Genomic DNA, 21,298 nt, shown 5'->3' with positions numbered 1-21,298 from the left:
AAAATGAGGTATATTCTTACTGCAAAGTGATTCGTAATAATTTTCACCATTTTTATATTCTTTATTGTCACACTAAATTTTTACCGTTATTTTGTATACACATATTATGTGAGCGCATTAAATAATCGGTCGGAATATATTATAATTTATAATTTAATAATACCATCTGCATTGTGTGGGTGGTTTTGAATAGATTAAACTTTAATTGCTATATGTAACATACTCTAATGTAACTCGTGAAAAGCGAACACTGAAACTAGAAGCTATTTACATAATATAAACCTAAGAACCAACAAAATCGTAAACTGCTGTTGAAGTTCCCAGCGAGGAACGGTTTATCATTAATACGGATATCAAACTAATTTTGTTGATAACATAATCTCTTTATTTGAGTTTTGTCAATAATAGCAAACCCCACACTTGCAGGTTGGATGAAAGCCTTATTATAAGCTCCTCAGTAAGCCAGCACGATCATTACGAAGACTCAGGCGATTCAATATCTGGAAGTTCGAGACATCAGACTGCAGAGGATCACTACAACAAATTGCCCAGCATTAATCCCTCATTTATGAGAAACATGGAACTCTCCAAGTTTTCTAGCCTCGCAAAAGCTGGAGAAGATACAGGACAAAGGTATGTATATGTGAAATAGGGGTGACAAAGTATGAGGGTTAAGGCAATTGTATTTCAACTTAATTTACCTAAAGGTTAATTTTTTATGTTTGTAAATGTATTTACTATTTAATTACATATTTTACCTTTAATATTTTTAAAATAATATGGCCTTTTTAATTATATGTTTTAATTACTTATTTAAAATCTACCTTTACATTTGTAAATTTCTACGTTCAAGCTGGCTAACTCATAATATCTGTCAAGTTCGGAGATTCGCTTATCGTTAATTCTCCCAAGAGTACAAAAGCTTTTAATAAATTAAATTTGATGAAGAAAATATGTATACACAATTTTGTACTGACGGCCAAAGACAATTTTAAAACCTAATTTATTACGGTACGTTTTTCGAACTAATCCCTGGACTACACTATACGTTTAAGCTACGTAAATAGGAAGCAGTACCTTGCGGAATACACAGAACCACATAAGCTTTCGCACCACAAGTATCTTCGTTCAACGCGTGTACAGCGACCATCCTCTGGCTACAATATCCCGATGCAGAAACTTTGACTAGACGCTGCTTTTCATGGTTCTGTTACATACACTGTTCAGAAGGTAAGTAAGTTTCTTACAAATTGAGAGCAATTTATGAATTATGCCAATTGAATTTTTCTATTTTTTATTATGTTTAATTTAGCTCTGCAGGCCAAGAAGGCCCATGGCTTGGCTAATTTTTCTTTTTCACTCTTTCCTGTCTTCTGCTTTACCTTCGGTAAACCCTCGATTTCTGATTTTTAGTTTTTATATGTTTCTTTTAACCTCCTTCTTCCACCTGATTTTTGCTGTATCTTTCCTTTTTTTCCTCCGGTGCCTTTAGTTAGTACTCTTTTGGGTAGTCTAGTGTTTAGCATCCTTTGAATGTACCCCAGACATCTCAGTTTTTGTGATTTTATGATTCCTACGATATTAGGTTCTCCATACATCGTCTCTAGCTCTATATTTGGTCTTTTGATCCACATTACATTTCATAGGTTTCCTCCAAATATTTTCGTGAGCTTTTTTCTCTCCCATAATTTAAGCATAACTTGTTCTGATTAATTTATCGTCTACGTTTCACTGGCATATAATACTATTGGTCTTATCACTGTCTTATATATTCTTAGCTTAGCCCTTCTAGATATGTTTTTACTTCTTAATAAGTTGTTTAGAGTAAAGATACAACCATTATCAGCCATAATTCTCGTTTGGATTTCTTGTTTTATATATTTGGTGTCCTGGTAAATGTCGCTTCCAAGTATTGGAATCTTTCTACTTCTTTGAATTTATATGTTTGCCCTTATAAATATATATATATATATATATATATATATATATATATAGTCCTAACAATTAATAATCTTTATTCTAAGATAAAAGATAAGACTCCCATAGATAGGCTTAGTAATATTGTCTACAACATTCCATGTCTCTCTTGCAACAATTCCTACATCGGTCAAACATCTCAATTATTGAAATCACGTATTACACTACACAAAAGTGATTCTCGACTTCACCCTGACCGTTGTGCATTAGCCAAACATGTCCATTCCACTGGTCATCTCATGGACTATACTAACACCACAATTCTCCACCGTGAGAACAATAAATCTAAAAGAGAGTTCATTGAAATGTCTTATATTTTCCTTAACGATTTCTCCATTAATATTAAGAGTGACATCAAGAATCTAAGCGATATATACCACCTGTTACTTAAATCAGATACCAAGAACAATACTATATCACAGATAACTAACTTTACTGATATATCCATTAACAACTAACATACCTTTATAATTAATTTTCATTAACAAAAAATATATAACATTCCCTTGCTTTTCTTAGATACGTCTCAATAAGATTCAATAATACATGAACAATATAATATAATTAAATAAAGAAAATCAAAATAATATTTCCCTTTACTGGGATTTAAATTCATTCGTTTTTTACCAATAAACCTTAACGACATAAAGATTCATACGACCTACTGAAGTTGTCAGCGCTTGCGTTCTGGCTTAAACAGAACCTCACTTTTAACTATCTAAAAATCAAAAATTTAGTTATTGCCGACAATTCAAAGAATTACCTCCTTTTAAATGTAGTTGCATTGGGTTTTTCGATTAACCTTGGGTAAGCCTTTACGTGTCAAGTTCGAAGCTACCATACATTTCAATCCTTATAAAAAACTTTTTTTTGCACATAGTAACAAAAAACACCACTATGTTACTAGCAAAGTTTTTTAATATTCTAACTCTACAATTCTAAGTTACGGTAAGATCAATAATGTTTTAATATATAATATATGGTAGCTAATTATAATTTATTCTCTTTCAGCCCTGAAGAAGCCAAATTAATTCTCTTTGGCGAAAACGTTCGGCGAAACAATTGATACACATTAGAGTATTTCTTGCAGATTTCCCCAATATTTAAGAGTTTACTATTTAACTAATCTGCAAAGATTAAATTTCTTTTCTATATAAATATATATATATATATATCGAGAAGAGGAGTACGACCGTCAATCCAATATAAACTAAGGAAGGGTTTTTCGGTCAAAGTGGAGAAATAAAAGACAAAGAAGGTGGCTACTTTATCTAGTTATTGAAGACGTTTCGCTTCTTAATCAAGAAGCATCATCAGTTCATCTAAAAAGAACAATATGAAAAACCAAACATCCATGGAAAAGTTATTATAAGTGTGTTACCTTAAAAAGATATGTAGCAGTCAAAGATATAAAATGTGTAAGCTTCTTTACACATTTAGATGAAGTAGCCACCTTCTTTGTCTTTTATTTCTCCACTTTGACCGAAAAACCCACCACTCTTCGAGTGTTCCTTAGTTTAGAAAATGTTAGAAAAAACACCCTGTATATTATACTGTTTAGCATTAGTTTTAGAAAGTGTTTTTTGTTTCGGAAAGTGAATTTTATACGTTCAAAGACATTCCCAGAAAATAAAAAGACAATAATATATTGATTTTTCTAACAGTTTAGTTTTAAATAGACATTTTTGTAAACAGCTCTACCTTAAACTTTCTATTGTATGGATTACCAAGAATTATACAATAGGGTAGATTTGTAAATAGTTTGTGAGAGGTAATTATCCTATTTTCTCTAGAAATTGAAAATGTTTATTAGATAACCGACGGATTATTGGATAGGAGAAAGTTAGCTTTTTTTCTTTGAAGAAAGTAAAATTTGTTTGGATGGAGATACGTTCTGATTGGTTCAAGGAAAAAGAGGAGGGAGATGTAGGAATTTGGATAGAGTTTTGCAAGAGAAAGGAAGGCATTGTAAATTGAATATCGGGCGAGCATACTATAGTTTTTTTTGTGGAGACGACGTTGCTAATTAGCCAAGTTTTTTAAAAAAGTCTAGACTGTGAAAAGTTGTATTTGTGTTTGGTGAAAAAGAGTTCCAACTGTGGTAGCAGACAGAAGAAATAACTGACATGCTATAAATAATAAACAGATGTATAGTTTTATACTGGACCAAGTGGATTAGTTGAGATATCCTTGTGTCTGGAGAGGAGGAGTTTATTCATGTAGTATAGCGACGAAATCAGGCAATGGTTACGTCATAATAACCGCTCCCTTTCTCAGTATGATATTGGAGAACTTTTTGGCAAAGCATACGTTAAAAGCCAAACTGGAGAAATTGCTGTAAATGGATTCCGCGCCACTGGAATTTATCCATTGAATAAGACTGTGTTCTCAGATGGAGATTTTATTGCAGCAAAAATTGAGAGTAACAACCACAGCCATGTAGAACCGCAAGCTATTGAATCTGATATCCTACCAAAAACACCAGAATCCAACAACATTAGTGGACCAGGTCCTTTTGGTTTGCAGAAGTTTGTAAGTCCGCAAGCTATTGAATCTGATATCCTACCAAAAACACCAGAAGCCAGCAACATTAGTAAACCAGGTCCTTCTGGTTTGCAGAAGTTTGTCCATTTGAAATATCGCCAGTGCCGTCGATCAAGAAAAAATCTACAAATCGTGGTAAAAAATCATCGAAATCAAGGGTAATAACTTCTTCACCTTACAAGGAAGCATTAGACTAGCAAAATAGCAAAAAGAAATTAAATGTACAACCAGTAAAATGACACATTACGGCCACAAGAGAGGTGACTAAGAAAAAAATTAAAAACAAGTCAGAGAGGCGGCATAAAAAGGAAATCGAAAGTTCTTCTGACAACGATAGTGAGCAGGAATTTCAACCAGCTGATGAAGATATGGATTTGGAAGAGATTCCTGGTGTAACGGATCCGGAAAATACGGATGTAAATTGTATTTTCTGTGACGGAAAATTTTGTGAGGATTATCGAGATGAAAATGGATTTAGTGCCTTATGTGCAACTTATGGGCACATATAGATTTTTCTGGTGCAGAAAGAGACGAATATGTGTGTGAATATTGTACATAAAAAATTATAAAATAAAAATAAAAATATTTCTACTAATAGCCCATATTTATATCACCTTTCCGTTTCTTACTTAAATGACACCGTGAGTGTTTTTATGACATTACAGAAAAAAATATCTTACTAGGCAGAAAAACGGACTAGCACAAAAGAGCAAAACAATTCTACATGCCAATTATGTAATTTGAACTATTTCCAACAAAAAATAGTCAAGATATCAGCAATAAACAAAATGGTAGCCCATATTTCTATCTTATCCTCTATAATAAATTTAGATTATAATAAATTTCATTTTCCAAACATTTATACACGGCACTATATCGGCAAATCCTTCGTTTTCATTTTATGTTAACCCTTGAACCTAATGTATCAACTACCTGAATGTCACAATACAGAGTGGATACAATAAAAGATAACAAGTAAAGATACATTTCCAATGAAGAAATAATTATAGGTCGCTTGAATTTTTTGAATGACCCTCTAGTATTTCGGACACATTTTTGAATTTATAATAAGGTATATCTAAAAAAATTAAGCCCTTTAATTAATATTATAATAATAACATGAATAAAAACTAAAGAATAACTAATATTTTTAAGTTCAGATATTTTTGTTTTATTTACTCAAATTATAAATTTTAATTATTCTACTAATACTGTGTTATCTGTTTTTCACAAAAGTCTCAGTTAAAAGCCTACTCGAAAAATACACGATTGTAGTCTCAATGACGATGTGCCGTAACCCTATTTTATGCAACAACCTATAAAGTCTACACTGAACCGGGTAAAAAAACTTTTACGAGGGTAGCGACCATAATTTCTTCTCGTAAATGAAATGGAACTCATGTGGGTTGGAGATAGTCCTTCAATAATTCTGTTTCAATTCAATTTAACCCTTAAAATGAGACTTAGGATAAAACGAAAGTAATTTTATAAAAAGTATTATTGTTGTAAGCTAATACGTGGTTTTATTGCTGTAGTAAACTATATTGCTCAACTAAGTAAAATCGTGGTATGTAAAACTCTCAAATTTTTTCAGTGGCAGTCGAAAGATTTTATTTTTACAGCTTATTATTTAGTTACTTTGTTACTGCCACTGTGAATTACAAAAAAGAACATACGTTCCTAAAATCTATTAAAATCCATGTCTTCTAATGATATTTAACATGTCGTCGCCTTGAAATCAAACCGACATAAATGCAAAAAAGACATTTTTTTACCAAAGTTTTTACAATTAATTTTTTATCTCTTACTGCCGTTTATTTTACACTAGAGCCACCATTTGTATGAATAAAATTATAAAAAGTCTTGCTTGTTGAAGTATTAGTAAAAAAACACCAGGTTAGAGACTAAATCCAGAAAAATATGCAGATATGCCATTATGTCTTCAAAATGTGATTACTATTTGCATTTAAGCTACAGAGACAATAATATAAGGAACCTTCTACAGGTGAGTAAAAATATTTAAAATGACGTTGTCGGTACAAAATTTAGAGCTTCCTCAATTGTTTACACATCAGCATGGATCCCTTTAAGTTATAAGCATTTATGATATTTTTATCATCATCAATCTTATTAAGGCAGAATACTAGGTAAGACTTAAACAATGCCAAATTCACGTCCCAAATAATCTTTTGTAATTTAATCGAAAACAATTTTAGAAAAAAAGTCCTGCATGAAATTACAAACCAATTCTTTTCATATAATACAAACAACTTTTTCAAAACCAAATATAGTTAGTTTTAGTTTCTTTAATTGCAGGTATTTTTCCCTTGGTAAACAAATTTAGACTAGGGGAGAGGAGGCACATGTGTACAAATTTAAAAAAAAAATTCACCACCTTCATAAAGATGAGAAAATTCTTCTGCAACAGAGATATAAGCATCCCTCTACGATTAAGAATACTAAGGGGCTACGTATTTAACACGCTATTATACGGTGTAGAGGCCTGGACTCTCAAACAGAACAACTTAAAAAATATTGAAAGTTTCGAGATGTGGTGCTATCGTCGAATGCTGAAGATAAGTTGGGTTGAAAGAGTCACAAACTTTGAAGTAATGCGAAGGATAGGAAAAGACCAAAGAATTTTGTCAACGATCAAACAAAAAAAAAACTCGAATATTTGGGTCACCTGATAAGAGGACATAAATACGTATTACTTCAAAATATAATGCAAGGAAAACGAAATCCAGGCCGTAGAAGAATGTCATGGTTGCGTCCTTTGAGAGAGTGGTTTGACTGTAACACTAATGAACTCTTTTAGGTCAGCTGTAAATAATATCAGAAGAGCCTTGATGATTTCCAATCTCCGATAGGGATGGAACAACAAGAAGAAGCAAAAGGTGCAATTTGAAATATTTATTTAACATAATGCATTTATGTCTATGTCATTTATGACTAATACAGAATTTGAGTGTTTTTTTGTAGCAAATTTAATGAGAACAAAATCCCCTTTCTGGATATTCGTAAGATCTAATCGAAAATCTTTACCATCTTCAGTCTCAACTTCTATAAAACTATCATCTAATTCTTCGCATTAATTCTCAATTTCGCTTTCTGATGTCTCCTCATCAAAAACTTTGTGAATATGGGATTTGGATTTTTTCTATATTGCTTACCTTTCTTTTCTAAGACCGTTTCTCTTTTTCCTTTTCTTTTTCCTTTTCTTTTTTATTTTATTTTCTAATCTATTTTTTTCTGGTGTAGCAGTCAGAATGGTTGAAATTGTTTTGTTTCTTCTTTTCTTAGAACTTATTCTCACTGCATTTGGATATGGACGAATTTGTTCCGGAGTAAGTCTTATATCGGAAATAATTACAATTTTGGAACTTTGTTGAAACAGGTTGACAATTATTGTTGAATTGTAGTTGAACATTTGCTAATGATGATGTAGAAGACATTTTGAAATTAAAGAGTGTACTGCAATTTAGACAATCATAGACTTAACCGTAACTTCAGCTCCTACGAAATCTTCTGAGGAAAAAATATTTTCATTAAAGGGAGAGCAACCAGTGTTTAAAAACCTAGAACTAATGTTTTTTCTATTAAATGTTTCGTCAAAAGCTGGAGCTGTTAGATGTGCAATGTCATTAATTGTTATAGTTTTTCCGGACGTATAGACATCCATAAGTTGAATTCTGCACGAAAACGAAATACATACACATCTAGAGGCTACAAACGATGTGTTGTGTGTGCAAGAAACCTTAAGAGTGCTAAACCATTTTCTCTGCAATACAATATAACATCTAACGTTGCATGTGTATTATGGTTATCCAAAAGTATTAACGCAAGGTTTTCCTTAGAAGCATGCATGTTTTTTTAACTTCGAGGAATCCGTCGTTGGTCATCCAACCACTTGAAGAAGCAATACCAATGCTGCCTTCTGGAGCTCTAGTCAGAACTGACGCTTTAAATCGTACTCTTGGGAAGATATAAACAGGTGGAATAGCATTTCCATTGGCAATGATTATTTTAGCAAACGTCTAGCATGTCTACGTTAACTTTATTAAAACTAATGTTTCTGGCTAGACTCGTAGACTCCAGTTTTCGCAAAGATAAATTATTGTGACGCTTCATGAAACCTTTCATCCACTCAATTCCAGCAAAATGATTTTCCTTCTGACCATGACTTTGGCACATTGTTTCAAGCTCCAGAGCATACCCATATGAAAATATTCGAATTTGAAAGTAGGTTAATCCACACTATAATTTCGAAGATTGAAGAATATAATTTACTAGACTGTCCTCTTCTTCATTTAAAACAATCTACTGTGTTTTTCGGTTTTTTTTTCCTGGAAAGGAAAAAAACCATTCAAAACGTCTTTTCTTGGAAATGTGTTTCATAAAATCCAATACGTCTTGTATAAATAAAAAGTCTGACATAGATAAACTGAGTAACATTTATTGTTATTTACTGACAAAACATTAAGAATAAAATAAAGATTTACTTTTATATATGCACACCATAATACACCTGCATACAAAACATGTTGCATACCATCAAGACAGGTTTAATATACTACTTTGTTTTTTCTTTCTGTTCTCTGTGGATCAGTTAAAACACACCATTAAAAGATGTCACAAACAAAATTTTTACTATCATACCTAAATTTTCAAATGTATTTCGTTCATTATTTTATATGTTATATTTTATATGTGTGTTATTAATGTTGAGTGTCATAGCGTTATATCTCAACGACTAGTAAGTTGCACTGGCAATTTTTGATATATTGTAAATATTTACACATTCTTCTAATTACAGTGTCTTGAAGAAGGAATAAAAAAATTCCGAAAGCTAGACCAAAAGTCAAAAGAGTGTTTCTGTAACATCCCGGCCAAACCTTCTGACTACAGCCCTAATAAACTGTGTTGTTTGTATATATATATATATATATATATATATATATATATATATATATATATATATGTATATATATATATATATATATATATATATATATAGTTCTTTTTATTATCCAGAAAGTAAGAAAAGTTTTACCAACTAACTTTTCCATTAAGTTATTAAATTAGTTGAAGCATTACAAAATAAACAAGAAACTCATCTATTACCTGAAAAACATTCCAATAATTCACGTGATTATGCGATGCGGAACTTGTTCAAAACATAGTTGCATTAAAACCTTTTATTAACAAAAAGGTCGCAAAAGAGTAAAAATGGCACGTAAAAGCAAAGAGAATAACATTTTTACAGCGTTCATTTTGTTAGTCTTTTATTAAATATAGATATTGCGATAGAATGGAAAAATTTAATAAAATTACGTTTAAATAAATTGAATATCACCGAAATGGACATTGGTGGAAACATTTTGAAAAAGGCAAATGTTTAAAATTTCAACGAATTTATTTTGTGTCGCTATGTTCTGATGCTGCAGCCTCAGAGAGCTATATTGATTGATACATTTTGATATAGGAATATGACCCACTTATTTAAATTGTTGATAATAATAATAATATTTGTTTTTTAATAAACAACCCATTTAATTTGCTATCTTTAAATTTTACAATAGCAAATGATAATGACGGTGTCAAAACTTTTATGAAACCTGTACTTTCCTTTTACTTATCTAAGGTTGGGTTTGGGAAGCGACACAATACTATACAACACTATAATATAGAAAAGTATTGTAATGTTATTATTATTTTAATTTATTGTTTTTATTTATTATTAAAGGTTCTACACTTAAAACACTTATAAGTTTATTAAAGTCTTTATTACTAATTTATCTTACACTAATAATAATATAATTTATCTACATTTATTATAATACGTGCGTTACGTTTTAAAACGCGATGTTCAAAAACTAACTGTTCCATTACAACAAAATTCCTTCTTTAAATATAAAATGCCGTTATTCTCGAAGTTCTGGCGATGAATCGATGACCTTCTATCCATTAGAACGGGATTTCATCGAATAGACAAGAAGGTGACTCAAGAACTGGTCTTTCGGCGAATTTACTAGAAGTCAGTCGACGGCTGGAACCGGTTTTAGCGTAGGGGTCCCTTGGATATTGCCTACTAAAAAATACTTATTAGAAAAACATGTTTACAGTTTTGAATCATATGACACGTCATTATCTATCGTAACAGTATTAACGTTCGAAAATTTGACAGACAGATCACATGGAAAGTGCTTCTTAACCTTTGCTGGACGGACGTTTCATTAGGGGTTGAGCCAATGCTCTGGGGTGATTTTATATGCGTTCATCACACTTCTGGGAGAAGTAAGATATTTCTTCTTTGACATATTTTATTTAAAGATTACAATAAGTTACCCTGTTAGTTATGCACCATAACCCTAACTATTTTTGACTGAAATCTTTGTAGGATTTCGAGATTTGATTAAGATTATGAATTCTGTAGCTGCATATCGGTTTTAAGACGACTTTGTAAATCAGCAGTTTGTTAGTGATTAATTATTCTAATTTATGACCTAACATCGTGAACATTTGCTCAGCTTTAAGCCAAGTTGCTTTCTCGTAGCAAATATATGTATCCTCAAAGTGAATCGTCGATTTAGATGGATTCCCAGATATTTTGCACCTTTTTTGCAAGAACACCATTGCACCATTTAATGGCACAGTTGTACAGGCACCTCTTCAAGGGGTGTAGGTGACGTTTTTAGCCAAGGGGAAGTACCATCCAAGTAAGTCTACAAGATTTCAGAAGGACGACAGAATGCAATGGTTATAGTTTTTTGCTAGCGGGAAGATCAGCTGTGTGAATGTAAGTGTAGAGTTGTGATTTTTGTCTTGTTACCTTACTATTTTAAAGGCAGGATTTGAGGATAAGAAAGATATTGTGTAACAATTATAATTTACTTATTGGGCACTAAAAAGGAGGACTGAACAATTACTGGGCTTGAAGATGGGGTAAGCAAATAAATTAAAACTTTTGCGAATGGCTACTCGTATTTTGGTTGCAGAGCTGCATCGTGGATAAGGATTTCTTTATTTGGGAAGGGCTTGGAGGACTAACTACAAAAAAGAAATCAAAAAAATACCTACAGAGATGTCCTGGGCAACACTAAACAAGAAGATTCCTGTTGTTTCTGTTTAAAGACATCCTCTTGTTGTCTGAAAAGAAACGCTTTTCTTTCCTAAAAAATTTCAACTGTGAATATCTTTAAAAATAAATTAAACTCCTGGTTAAAAGCGAAACATTACATATTTATTTTTATTTTACATAAACAGTTTACAAATAAAAATATCTTAATTTATCAACAAACCTTACATTGAATTGAACCTTTTAACAAAACAGGATTAAAAATATGTTTATCAACAAATGTACCATTGAGCTTTCTAATACAATAGACTTAAAAAATATGGTTATGTACCAAATGATAGAAAAGGTGTACTAACGATCGTATGTCGAAATGGAACTACTCAACTTTTCTGAATTATTAATCAGAATTAAAATGAATTATCCAAAGTTAATTTAATTTGAAAGAAAGTAAAACATGACAATAAGCTGATTCATAAAATTTATATTTATTTTTAAACCTATATACTGAAATGAAAGCAAATCTTTATTTAAAATCTCAATATTTATTTAGAAAAATTTAACAAAACTATTCGCTTCACTGGCTATTTATTTCTTTTAAAATTATTAAAAAAGATTTGGTACCTTAGATTTGAATACAAAAAACACTGTCCTACACAAACTTCAAACGATCTAGATGTGGGAGACGTAAAATGAAAGCGGTACAAATCTTGGGAGAGGCCAAGCCATCAGCAGTATAAATTAAATATAACAACGGGCTTTATATTCCTCCTTGAGGTAAACCATCCATCGCTAGCCTTGGACCAATTGTGTTACCATTTACAGATATATAAAGTTTTCTACAGTCATATAGTTTTATTATTCTTTGACAAAAACATTCGGGAAGACCTATTTGTGTCATTTTGTTATATAGTATACTTAAATTAACGTTGTCGTATGCTGAATCAACATCTTCCACAGTAGAATGATTTTTTCGAAATCCAAATTGTGTTTGTGATATTTTATTATTTTTTTCTAACCATCTTTCGAGCCTAAGTTTTATCATTCTTTCCAGTATTTTTGTTATGCAAGAGCTTAATGAAATACCTCTATTAGATTCTGTCGAATCAGAATTTCGATTTGCTTTAAGTATGGGAATCACCCGGTACTCTCTCCAATTATTTGGAATATCTTCTGATTTCCATATTTAATTAAAAATTTTTAATAGTGTTTCTGTTCCTTTTTGATGTAAATTTGTCAACATAATATAATGTATATTATCTATTCCCGGAGAAGTGTTTTTCTTGTTCTTATTCTTGTTCATTTTTTCATCTACATTGTGATTAATCTGGTTTAAAGTTGTTGAAATAAAGTTTACTATAATTTCTCCAATATTACTTTGATTATCGTTTTGTATCTGTGTTTTATTATGATAAATAGGGTTGTTAAAATTATAACAAGGCTGACTTTGTACTTTTGGTGTTTGCAAAATTTTTCTGTGCGCTTCCATTATTTCTTTGTCTGCGTTACTAGAATCAATACTACTTGATTGTTTTCGTTTATAGATTGTATATTTATTGGAAGTACCTGCTTTCTTGTTCTTTGCTTACAATTGAATAATATTTTCTATATTTATTATTAGCTTCGTAATATGGTATATTTTCGGTATTCATAATCTTTTTAATATATTCCTGTTTTTCTCTTTCCGTACAATTTGCTCCCTTGTCAGTAAAGCTATGTTTTCCTTTGCACAATACATAAAATAAACTGTTCGGATTGGAACAATTTGATTTATTATGTTCTTCACCGCATCTTTCACATCTATCTTTTCCCCTACATTGAACACGTATATACACAAATCTCAAGCACTTTAAATATTGTAACATTCTAAATGTGTAATTTTCAACCTCGTATATTATTTTTTCTATAATTACGTTTGTAGGTATAGACTGACCTTTAAAAGTTACTATTACAGTTCCTGTTTTTACGTAGATAGTAGGTCCATTTTATTGTACCTCTTTCCGCATTATTCTTTTTACATGTAAGACTTCAAACCTCATTCCAAACCTAGGTTGAATTATTGATAACAGATTATCCTCTTCTATCTCTTTATCTACAGATTTTATAACTCCTTTTCTTTTGGTAAAAAACATTGGAATATATGCCGCGTACTGTTTGCTTCTTAAATTTTCAGATTCAATTAATTTATTAGCACTAGCAAAATTATAAAGTTCTACCTTAATTTTATTTCTACCAACTACCGTAGTTTGTGTGATATTATTTTCAATTTCAGGTACTGAACGTAAAATTAATCGGGCCGTACCGATCCTGTGTAATTTGCCGGTATTACCGTTTTTATTTTCTATATGTACTATGGTGCATTATCTCCTAATTTATATCTATTATTTAATCTTAAATTTATAACTTTACTTAAATGTAGATTATCTGATCTATCTATTTTATTAAATTGGGTCAAAGTTGCATCGTTATTAAAATCAAATTGGTTACCTACCTCGTTAGTGCTAGTTGTTTGGCTTTTTTCGTTTTTATCTCATCTTTTACCCTCATGTTGCTATTTCTTTTAACTCTTCAAATTCCATCATCCTATCTTCTCCTAATTCTATATAAAATTTCCCTCTATCTGGAGACTTCGGTGGAATTTCTTCCATGTCGATTTTTTAGAGATTTCACTTCCTACACACCAAATATATACTGTCTTACAGACCACTAGTTTAATGTGTTTTTACCACTACAAGTAATACCGCAAAAGTGAAGAAAAAACCTTTAAAATTGATATTTTTTGTAAGAGGTTCAAAATATTCGCCTTTTGATTTGACATTTATTTGACAGTTGCTGCACCCTTTACTTATCAGATATTATAATATCATAAAACGTATTCTTAAAATATTTTACTTCACCTTTAACTAACAAATAATTTTATTTTCAGACAAGATGGTCATATGGTAAAGAGTACATCAAGTGAAGTGCCTGCACCATTAGGAACACCGGTTTCAGCATCAGAAGTTGCTGCTGCTCTTCTCGGTGCCTCAACTACGTCTCTTTCGGGGTTCAGAAGACCAAGAAAAATTGACGAGGATGACCTAAGTACCCCATACAATCATTATAAATGCTTAAGTCCAAAACACAGGGTAGGAAAATTACTTCGAAGACAATTTAGCCTGGATCGGGCTGAAGAGGTCGTTAGAATCGAAGACAATATACTGGTAAATAGTACTATTATTTTTTTCTTTTAGAAATTCGCATAAAGCTATTAAATGTATTTTAGGTATGAGAAAAATATAATACAAATTATAATTTTTTAACATTTTAAAGAGACAATAGAAACAAACAGAAAATCTCCATGCCAGTATTCGCTTCGTACATCTATTATTCATTATTTCAACTACTAATTGGTATTTCTATAGTCTCTACATCATTAGTCACTCCTGATTTTTGTTATATCTGTTAGTTTAAGATCTTGTTTTTTAAAGAAACAGCCAACATTGCACGCTGTATCGCTCTTTGAGCTCTTCGGATCTTCTTTGGTACTTTTTGCATCGTGGAGAGTATTTTCGCTCCATAGGTCAACATTGGTAAAAAGGTGATTGAAAGTAATTTACCTTCATCAATGCAAATTGAAGATCAAATTTAAAAATATTGCTTAACTTAATAAAATTTACCCAGGTCTATTCGTATATTCAATACATTCGTATTGAATAAGTTTGTAGTAAATGAAGCGTTACATAGTTCTTCCAAATTTTTAATGAATTGAGCATCAGAGCTGGATGGTGAATAGTATAACACAGCACCAAAAAAAACCATGGATTTAAAATCGACTTTGCAGCAATAATTATTACGCATCTAAAATGATTTAAAATTTAAACAATCATAATGTTTGTTAATGTATAGCATAACACCTCCAGTATATCTACTTATTAAGTCACAGCGAATATGGCAATTGTTGTGAATTTATTAAAAGGTTCAATATTTATAACACTTACGGATTTAATTTATTTCTTTATTTATATTAACTTATCTGACAATAATTTATATATTATATCCGTACGTAACAAATTCGCGAGCGCGGGTTCAGAATTAACTGTTCCTTCCAAATAAAATGTCCTTTATATATGCCATTGCCTTTACGCTAGAATCATCGAACAGCCTTCTCGATTAGCGGCGAAATTATAACGGTAAGGCAAACGGGTATTTTTACATCGGCTCGACCGTTTCTGGAAGGTCCCTTCAGGTAAATTTCTGCCGGCTAATAGAATACTCTCGTAAAATCTAAAAACAGAACACATTAGTCATAATATTTACGGTTATTTTAGGCCAGGATAATTATCGTAACATTGCCCCCCTCTTAAAAGATGGTTCCTCCTGGAACCTTGTCGGGACTGAAACCGGAACTGTATGCTGGTATCGGCAACTGGACCCTCTTTTACAACTTCCAGTTGTATAAAAATGACAAGGGACGGTTTTCTCTCCGCACCAGTAACTATGCGGATTGCAACAGACTAACACCTGGACTTCGGTGTCTTTAAAGATCTCCTCCACCATATTTCGGATAACCCTCCAATCTAATTGGCGGCACTCCAACTTTGGCATGGCTAACTTTTGCACGTCGGACTCTAGTACGTGCTCTCTCAATTGAAGTAAGGCTTCCCACACATCTCGGTAGGTAGGTTGGTCACGGGCAGTGTCTTTTGTTACCAGGTAGAAAAGGTAACGTGATGCATCTTGGAGTTTCAAGGTTTTACCGGGAGCTGGCACCTGGCATTGAAGTTCTGCAACTCGACCAAACTTCCTTCGAAAGACGGATGCCAACCCTGGTGCGTCTTTGATACTGGCCGGGATGGTAAGGGCCAGCGAGTAGTCATCGGGGAGCGCGAGTAGATCTTGCTTTTCTTCAGTGGTAACACCATGTCTTGCTTTACCGGTACCTCCATAGGCACCCATAAATTCCTCGAACGTGAGGTCAGACACGTCTTGGACTTGGTTTACTTCCACTTCTTCATCTACGCCGTGGTCACCTTCGAAAGACGCCAGCCGGTTATGGTGTACTATCATCGGCTTTCCCCTCGGAATCTTGCTTATTCGGTAGATGACATCGTTGATCTTCTCCATGATGAGGTATGGACCTTCCCAAAACTGCTGCAATTTGGGAGAACAACCTTTTCGCTTCTTGGGATTATACAGCCATACTTTGTCGTTCTTCTTAAAGCAACCCTTTTCGGCTTGTGTATCGTACCGTTTCTTCATTCGGTCGCTAGCGATCTGAAGGTGGGAACGGACCAACTCATGTACATCGTCCATTCTTCTTCGTAATTCGATCACATAATCTTCACCTGCTACATCTTCTCCAGGTCGACACCCAAATTCTAGATCACAAAGTAGTCGCATTTCGCGTCCGAATAGGACTCTGGCTGGTGTCTGGCCCGTTGATTCGTTAACAGCAGATCTGTAGGCTATTGTGAAGAACGGAAGGTATTGGTCCCAGTCTCGCTGATGATCGGACACCATCTTTGTCAAATACTTGCCAACTGTCCTATTCATTCGTTCTACCATACCATCCGATTGCGGATGATACGCGGTAGTTCTTGTTTTCTTCATGCCTAGTCTATCACATATTCCTTGGAATAGATCACTTTCAAAGTTCCTGCCTTGGTCACTATGGATCTCCAAAGGCACTCCAAATCGGCTGATATATTCTTGGATCAACTTATCTGCAACGGTGGCGGCCTTCTGGTCTGGAAGTGCATAAATTTCGACCCACTTAGTGAAGTAATCCATTACTACCAACATGTACTTGCCCCCATTTTCACTTTCTGGAAATGGCCCTGCAATGTCCAAAGCTATTCTTTCAAACGGGCTTCCAACATTATATTGTCTCATAGGAGCTCTCCTTTTCCGGTGAGGCCCGTTACTCGTAGCACAAATAGTACATTTCTTACACCAGTCTTTTACGTCGTCGGAACTGTTCATCCAATAAAACCGTTCCCGAATTCGCTGAAGGGTTTTCCTTACACCAAAATGCCCTCCCGATGGACTGTCGTGTAACTGACGAAGTACTTCGGCTATTCTGCTCTTTGGGATCACCAACTGTCTTCTTTTCTCTGAACCGTCATCATTTTCCAGGACTCGTTTGAGCAAGCCATCTTCGATGATAAATGAGTCCCACTGGGCCCAATACGTCTTAACTACTGAGCATAGGTTTGATATTTCCTGCCAAGGTGGTCGACGGTTTTCCTCTTTCCATTTTCGGATTTTCTGTATAACTGGATCTCTCTCTTGTTCTTCCCTTATCTTAGTAGGCGTCCAGTCGTCGTTGACAATCGTCGTTCTTAGCACTGCTGCTTCCTTGGATTCCGTTTTGTTGCAGTGGGAACACTCTGCGGGGCATGGCCTTCTGGAAAGAGAATCAGCATTTCTGTGGCTAACTCCGGCTCGGTGCTCAATCTTAAAATCGTATTCTTGGAGTCGTTCGATCCACCTGGCTATCTGACCCTCTGGATTCTTAAACTGCATCAACCACTTAAGGGCGGCATGGTCGGTTCGGATTAAAAACTTCCTTCCATAGAGGTATTGATAGAAGTGCTCTACTGATTTAACTACTGCTAGAAGTTCTCTTCTCGTGACGCAATAATTCCGCTCAGGTTTTGAAAGAACTTTACTAAAATATCCGAGGACTCGTTCCTGTCCTCCTTGAATCTGAGACAGCACTCCTCCAATTCCCACATTACTTGCATCCGTATCTAAGATGAACTCTCCTTCTGGCAGTGGATACCCCAAAATTGGTGCTGTTATTAAATGCTTTTTCAACGTTTCAAAGGCATTTTGACAGTCTATATCCCAGCGGTATTCTCTTGCTTCCTCTGTAAGTCGCGTTAATGGCTTAGTGATATCTGCAAACTTCTTAATAAACCTCCGGTAGTAAGTACATAGTCCAAGAAAACTTCTCACTTGATGTTTGTCAGTTGGTTTTGGCCATTCCTTAATGGAATCGATTTTTCCCTTATCCACGGCCACTCCTTCTTTACTGACTATATGACCCAGATAATTGACTTTACCTTGAAATAGCTGGCACTTCTTGGGGTTTAGCATCAATTGGGCAGCTTTAAGTCGATTAAAAACGTTTTCTAAATTCCTCAAATGATCTTCGAATGTCTCCCCCAAGACGATTATGTCATCTAAATAAACCAGGCATGTTTTCCAAGATAACCCTCTCAACACATTTTCCATAAGCCTCTCAAATGTCGCAGGAGCATTACAAAGTCCAAATGGCATAACGTTGAATTGCCACAATCCAGATCCTGTGGTGAAGGCTGTCTTTTCTTTATCGACTGGGTCCATTTCTACCTGCCAGTATCCAGACTTCAAATCTAAAGTAGAAAACAATTTACTTCCAGCCAATGTGTCCAATGTGTCATCGATCCGAGGCAGAGGATAACTATCTTTCTTGGTAACGTTGTTCAGCAAACGGTAATCCACACAGAACCTCGTCGTTCCGTCTTTCTTCTTAACCAGGACCACCGGAGAGACCCATGGACTCGTAGAAGGTTCTATCACCCCGTCTTTCTTCATTTCCTGAACAATCGTTTCAGCTTCCTCTCTCTTCGCCTGTGGTAATCGTCGAGCTGTTTGACGAATTGGCTTAGCATTACCAGTATCAATTTTATGCTTAACAACGGTAGTTCTTCCCGTCTTTCCTCCTTTCGGTACGAAAATATCACGATACTGCCGAAGAAATTCCCTTAATTTCCTTTTCTCCATCTGATTTAGAGACTGTCCTGCAACTGCAACCATTTGGTCGAATTTGTCGTTGGAATTATCAGATGTTGTCGCCTGACGAATTATGGATGTCACAGGTACACAAGTTCCTACTTTTGTCTCTTTCTTTATGGTCACTGGGTAGTCGTTGACATTGATAAGTCTCACAGGAATTTCTTTAGCCGAAGTCACCAATTCCTTTCCAATTATGATTCCACGGCCAACCTCATCGTCGTGGTTCCAAGGCTCCATCATAACAGGTCTCCCTTCGTCTACAATTCCCTGTAGTCGCGCTACTATGATCGTTTCGCTTCTCGCAGGCACGACTGTATCTTCTGTAATGGCTGCTTGCACAGTGTTGTCATTATGTGGATGGAGAAATACCTCCTCGTTGCCAACTTTGATTACCTTATTCTTAAAATCCAATTGGAATCCATGCATATTCATTACGTCCATTCCTAATATAACATCCTCTTCGATGTCAGCAACTATAACAGTATGGACAAACTTTTCTGCCCCAATTCCCAATTGTACCTGGATTTCTCCATGAATGTTGGCATTTTCACCTGTAGCGGTCCGAAGTCGTAACCTCGTTGGTAACAGTTTCTTTCGGCTGTTTATAACTGTCGGGCGTATAATGGTTCTGGTCGCTCCGGTATCCACCAACAACGTATGCTTTTTACCATTTATGTCTCCATCTACATATACACTATCTTCACGACATTTCAAAGAAGCTATTAGTATGAGAGGGTCTTTGGAAAAGTTCTGGGTCGAAGCTGCCCCCCTAAGGCTGACCCGTTCTAGTTTTCCTGATGGTGAGTTTCTTGATTTGCGTCGTACCTAGGGTGCTTACAGGAGCTTCGTACGTGTCCTATTTCGCCACAATTCCAGCATCTGATGGTCTTCGTTTTCTTGTATGTCATGCTTTTCATCATATAAACGAGCTGGTCAAGTTTATCTTTATCTCCTTCCTCTTTTACAGTCCTAACTTTACTGTACCCGCCAGAGGCCTGCGTAGCTGACTCGTATTCGAGGGCGGCGGATAGGACATCAACCAGCGTCTTGTGACGAGCTAATCGCAGTGTTCTCTGCATTTCATGATCACGAAGACCATCAATAAACGTTTGAACGGCCAATTTTTCCATCATGTCTTCGGGAGCTGTTGGATAAGCATATCGTACTAATCTGGCAATATCTACCTCATATTCTTGAAGAGCCTCATCTTTCTTCTGTCTACGATTTTTAAGCTGTGACTGATATACATGCTCCAAATGTTCGTGGCCATATCGCATATTTAACCTCTTCTTCAGTTGTTCGAAATCATCGGTCTCCTCTACGGCTATGGTCTGAAGCACATCTAAGGCATCTCCTCGAAGGGCGATAGTCAGGTTTACAGCCTTTTCTTTTTCAGACCATCCATTTGCTCTTGCGGCTGATTCGAACTGTTTCATGTAGTTGTTCCATGATGATTTTCCGTCGAAAGTTGGGACTTTAACATGAATAGAACCTCCACTTCCTTCAAATTTCGGCCGTGTCTCCAACTTAAATTTCGTCTCGTCTTCTTTTATCTCCACTGTAATCGGATTGTTACCTCTCTCTGCTGTCCCTGTTTCCTCCATCTTCTTTTCCATCTCTTTCCATATCTTTTCTTCGAAGGCTAACATATCGGCAGCAACTTGGTTTTTTAATGAAGATATTCTATCGTCCAGGGCAGACATCTCAGAAGTGACTTTAGAGATTTCCGAAGAGATGTTAGCAGAGACTTTGCTTTCCAGCGAAGAAATCTCGTTAGAAACTTTGTCTTCCAACGAAGCGATGTCGCCGGAAACTTTGTTCTCCAATGATGCGATGTCACCAGAAATTTTCGAAATCGACGAGAGGACAGCATCATGTTTGTCTTCAAATATATAAGTCTCTGGAACTAGTCCTTCTTCTAGCAAAGCGTTCTTTAGT

General features: G+C 34.5%; 1 protein-coding gene across 1 annotated transcript in view; it reads left to right on the top strand.

Moving 5' to 3' along the window:
• LOC140433947 (retinal guanylyl cyclase 2) overlaps positions 1–21,298 on the top strand; it is a 518,935-nt gene that overhangs the window by 477,692 nt on the left and 19,945 nt on the right. Inside the window, exons 17-18 of the mRNA XM_072521918.1 lie at positions 427–633; positions 14,523–14,799. Of these exons, the coding sequence (XP_072378019.1) occupies positions 427–633; positions 14,523–14,799 (484 nt within the window). The remainder of the gene's footprint in view (positions 1–426; positions 634–14,522; positions 14,800–21,298) is intronic.

This window comes from Diabrotica undecimpunctata, chromosome 2 (genome assembly GCF_040954645.1).
Source record: "Diabrotica undecimpunctata isolate CICGRU chromosome 2, icDiaUnde3, whole genome shotgun sequence".
NCBI classification, from domain to species: domain Eukaryota; kingdom Metazoa; phylum Arthropoda; class Insecta; order Coleoptera; family Chrysomelidae; genus Diabrotica; species Diabrotica undecimpunctata.
Note: the sequence above shows the minus strand (reverse complement) of the source record. Positions and strands in the feature narration are given on the sequence as shown.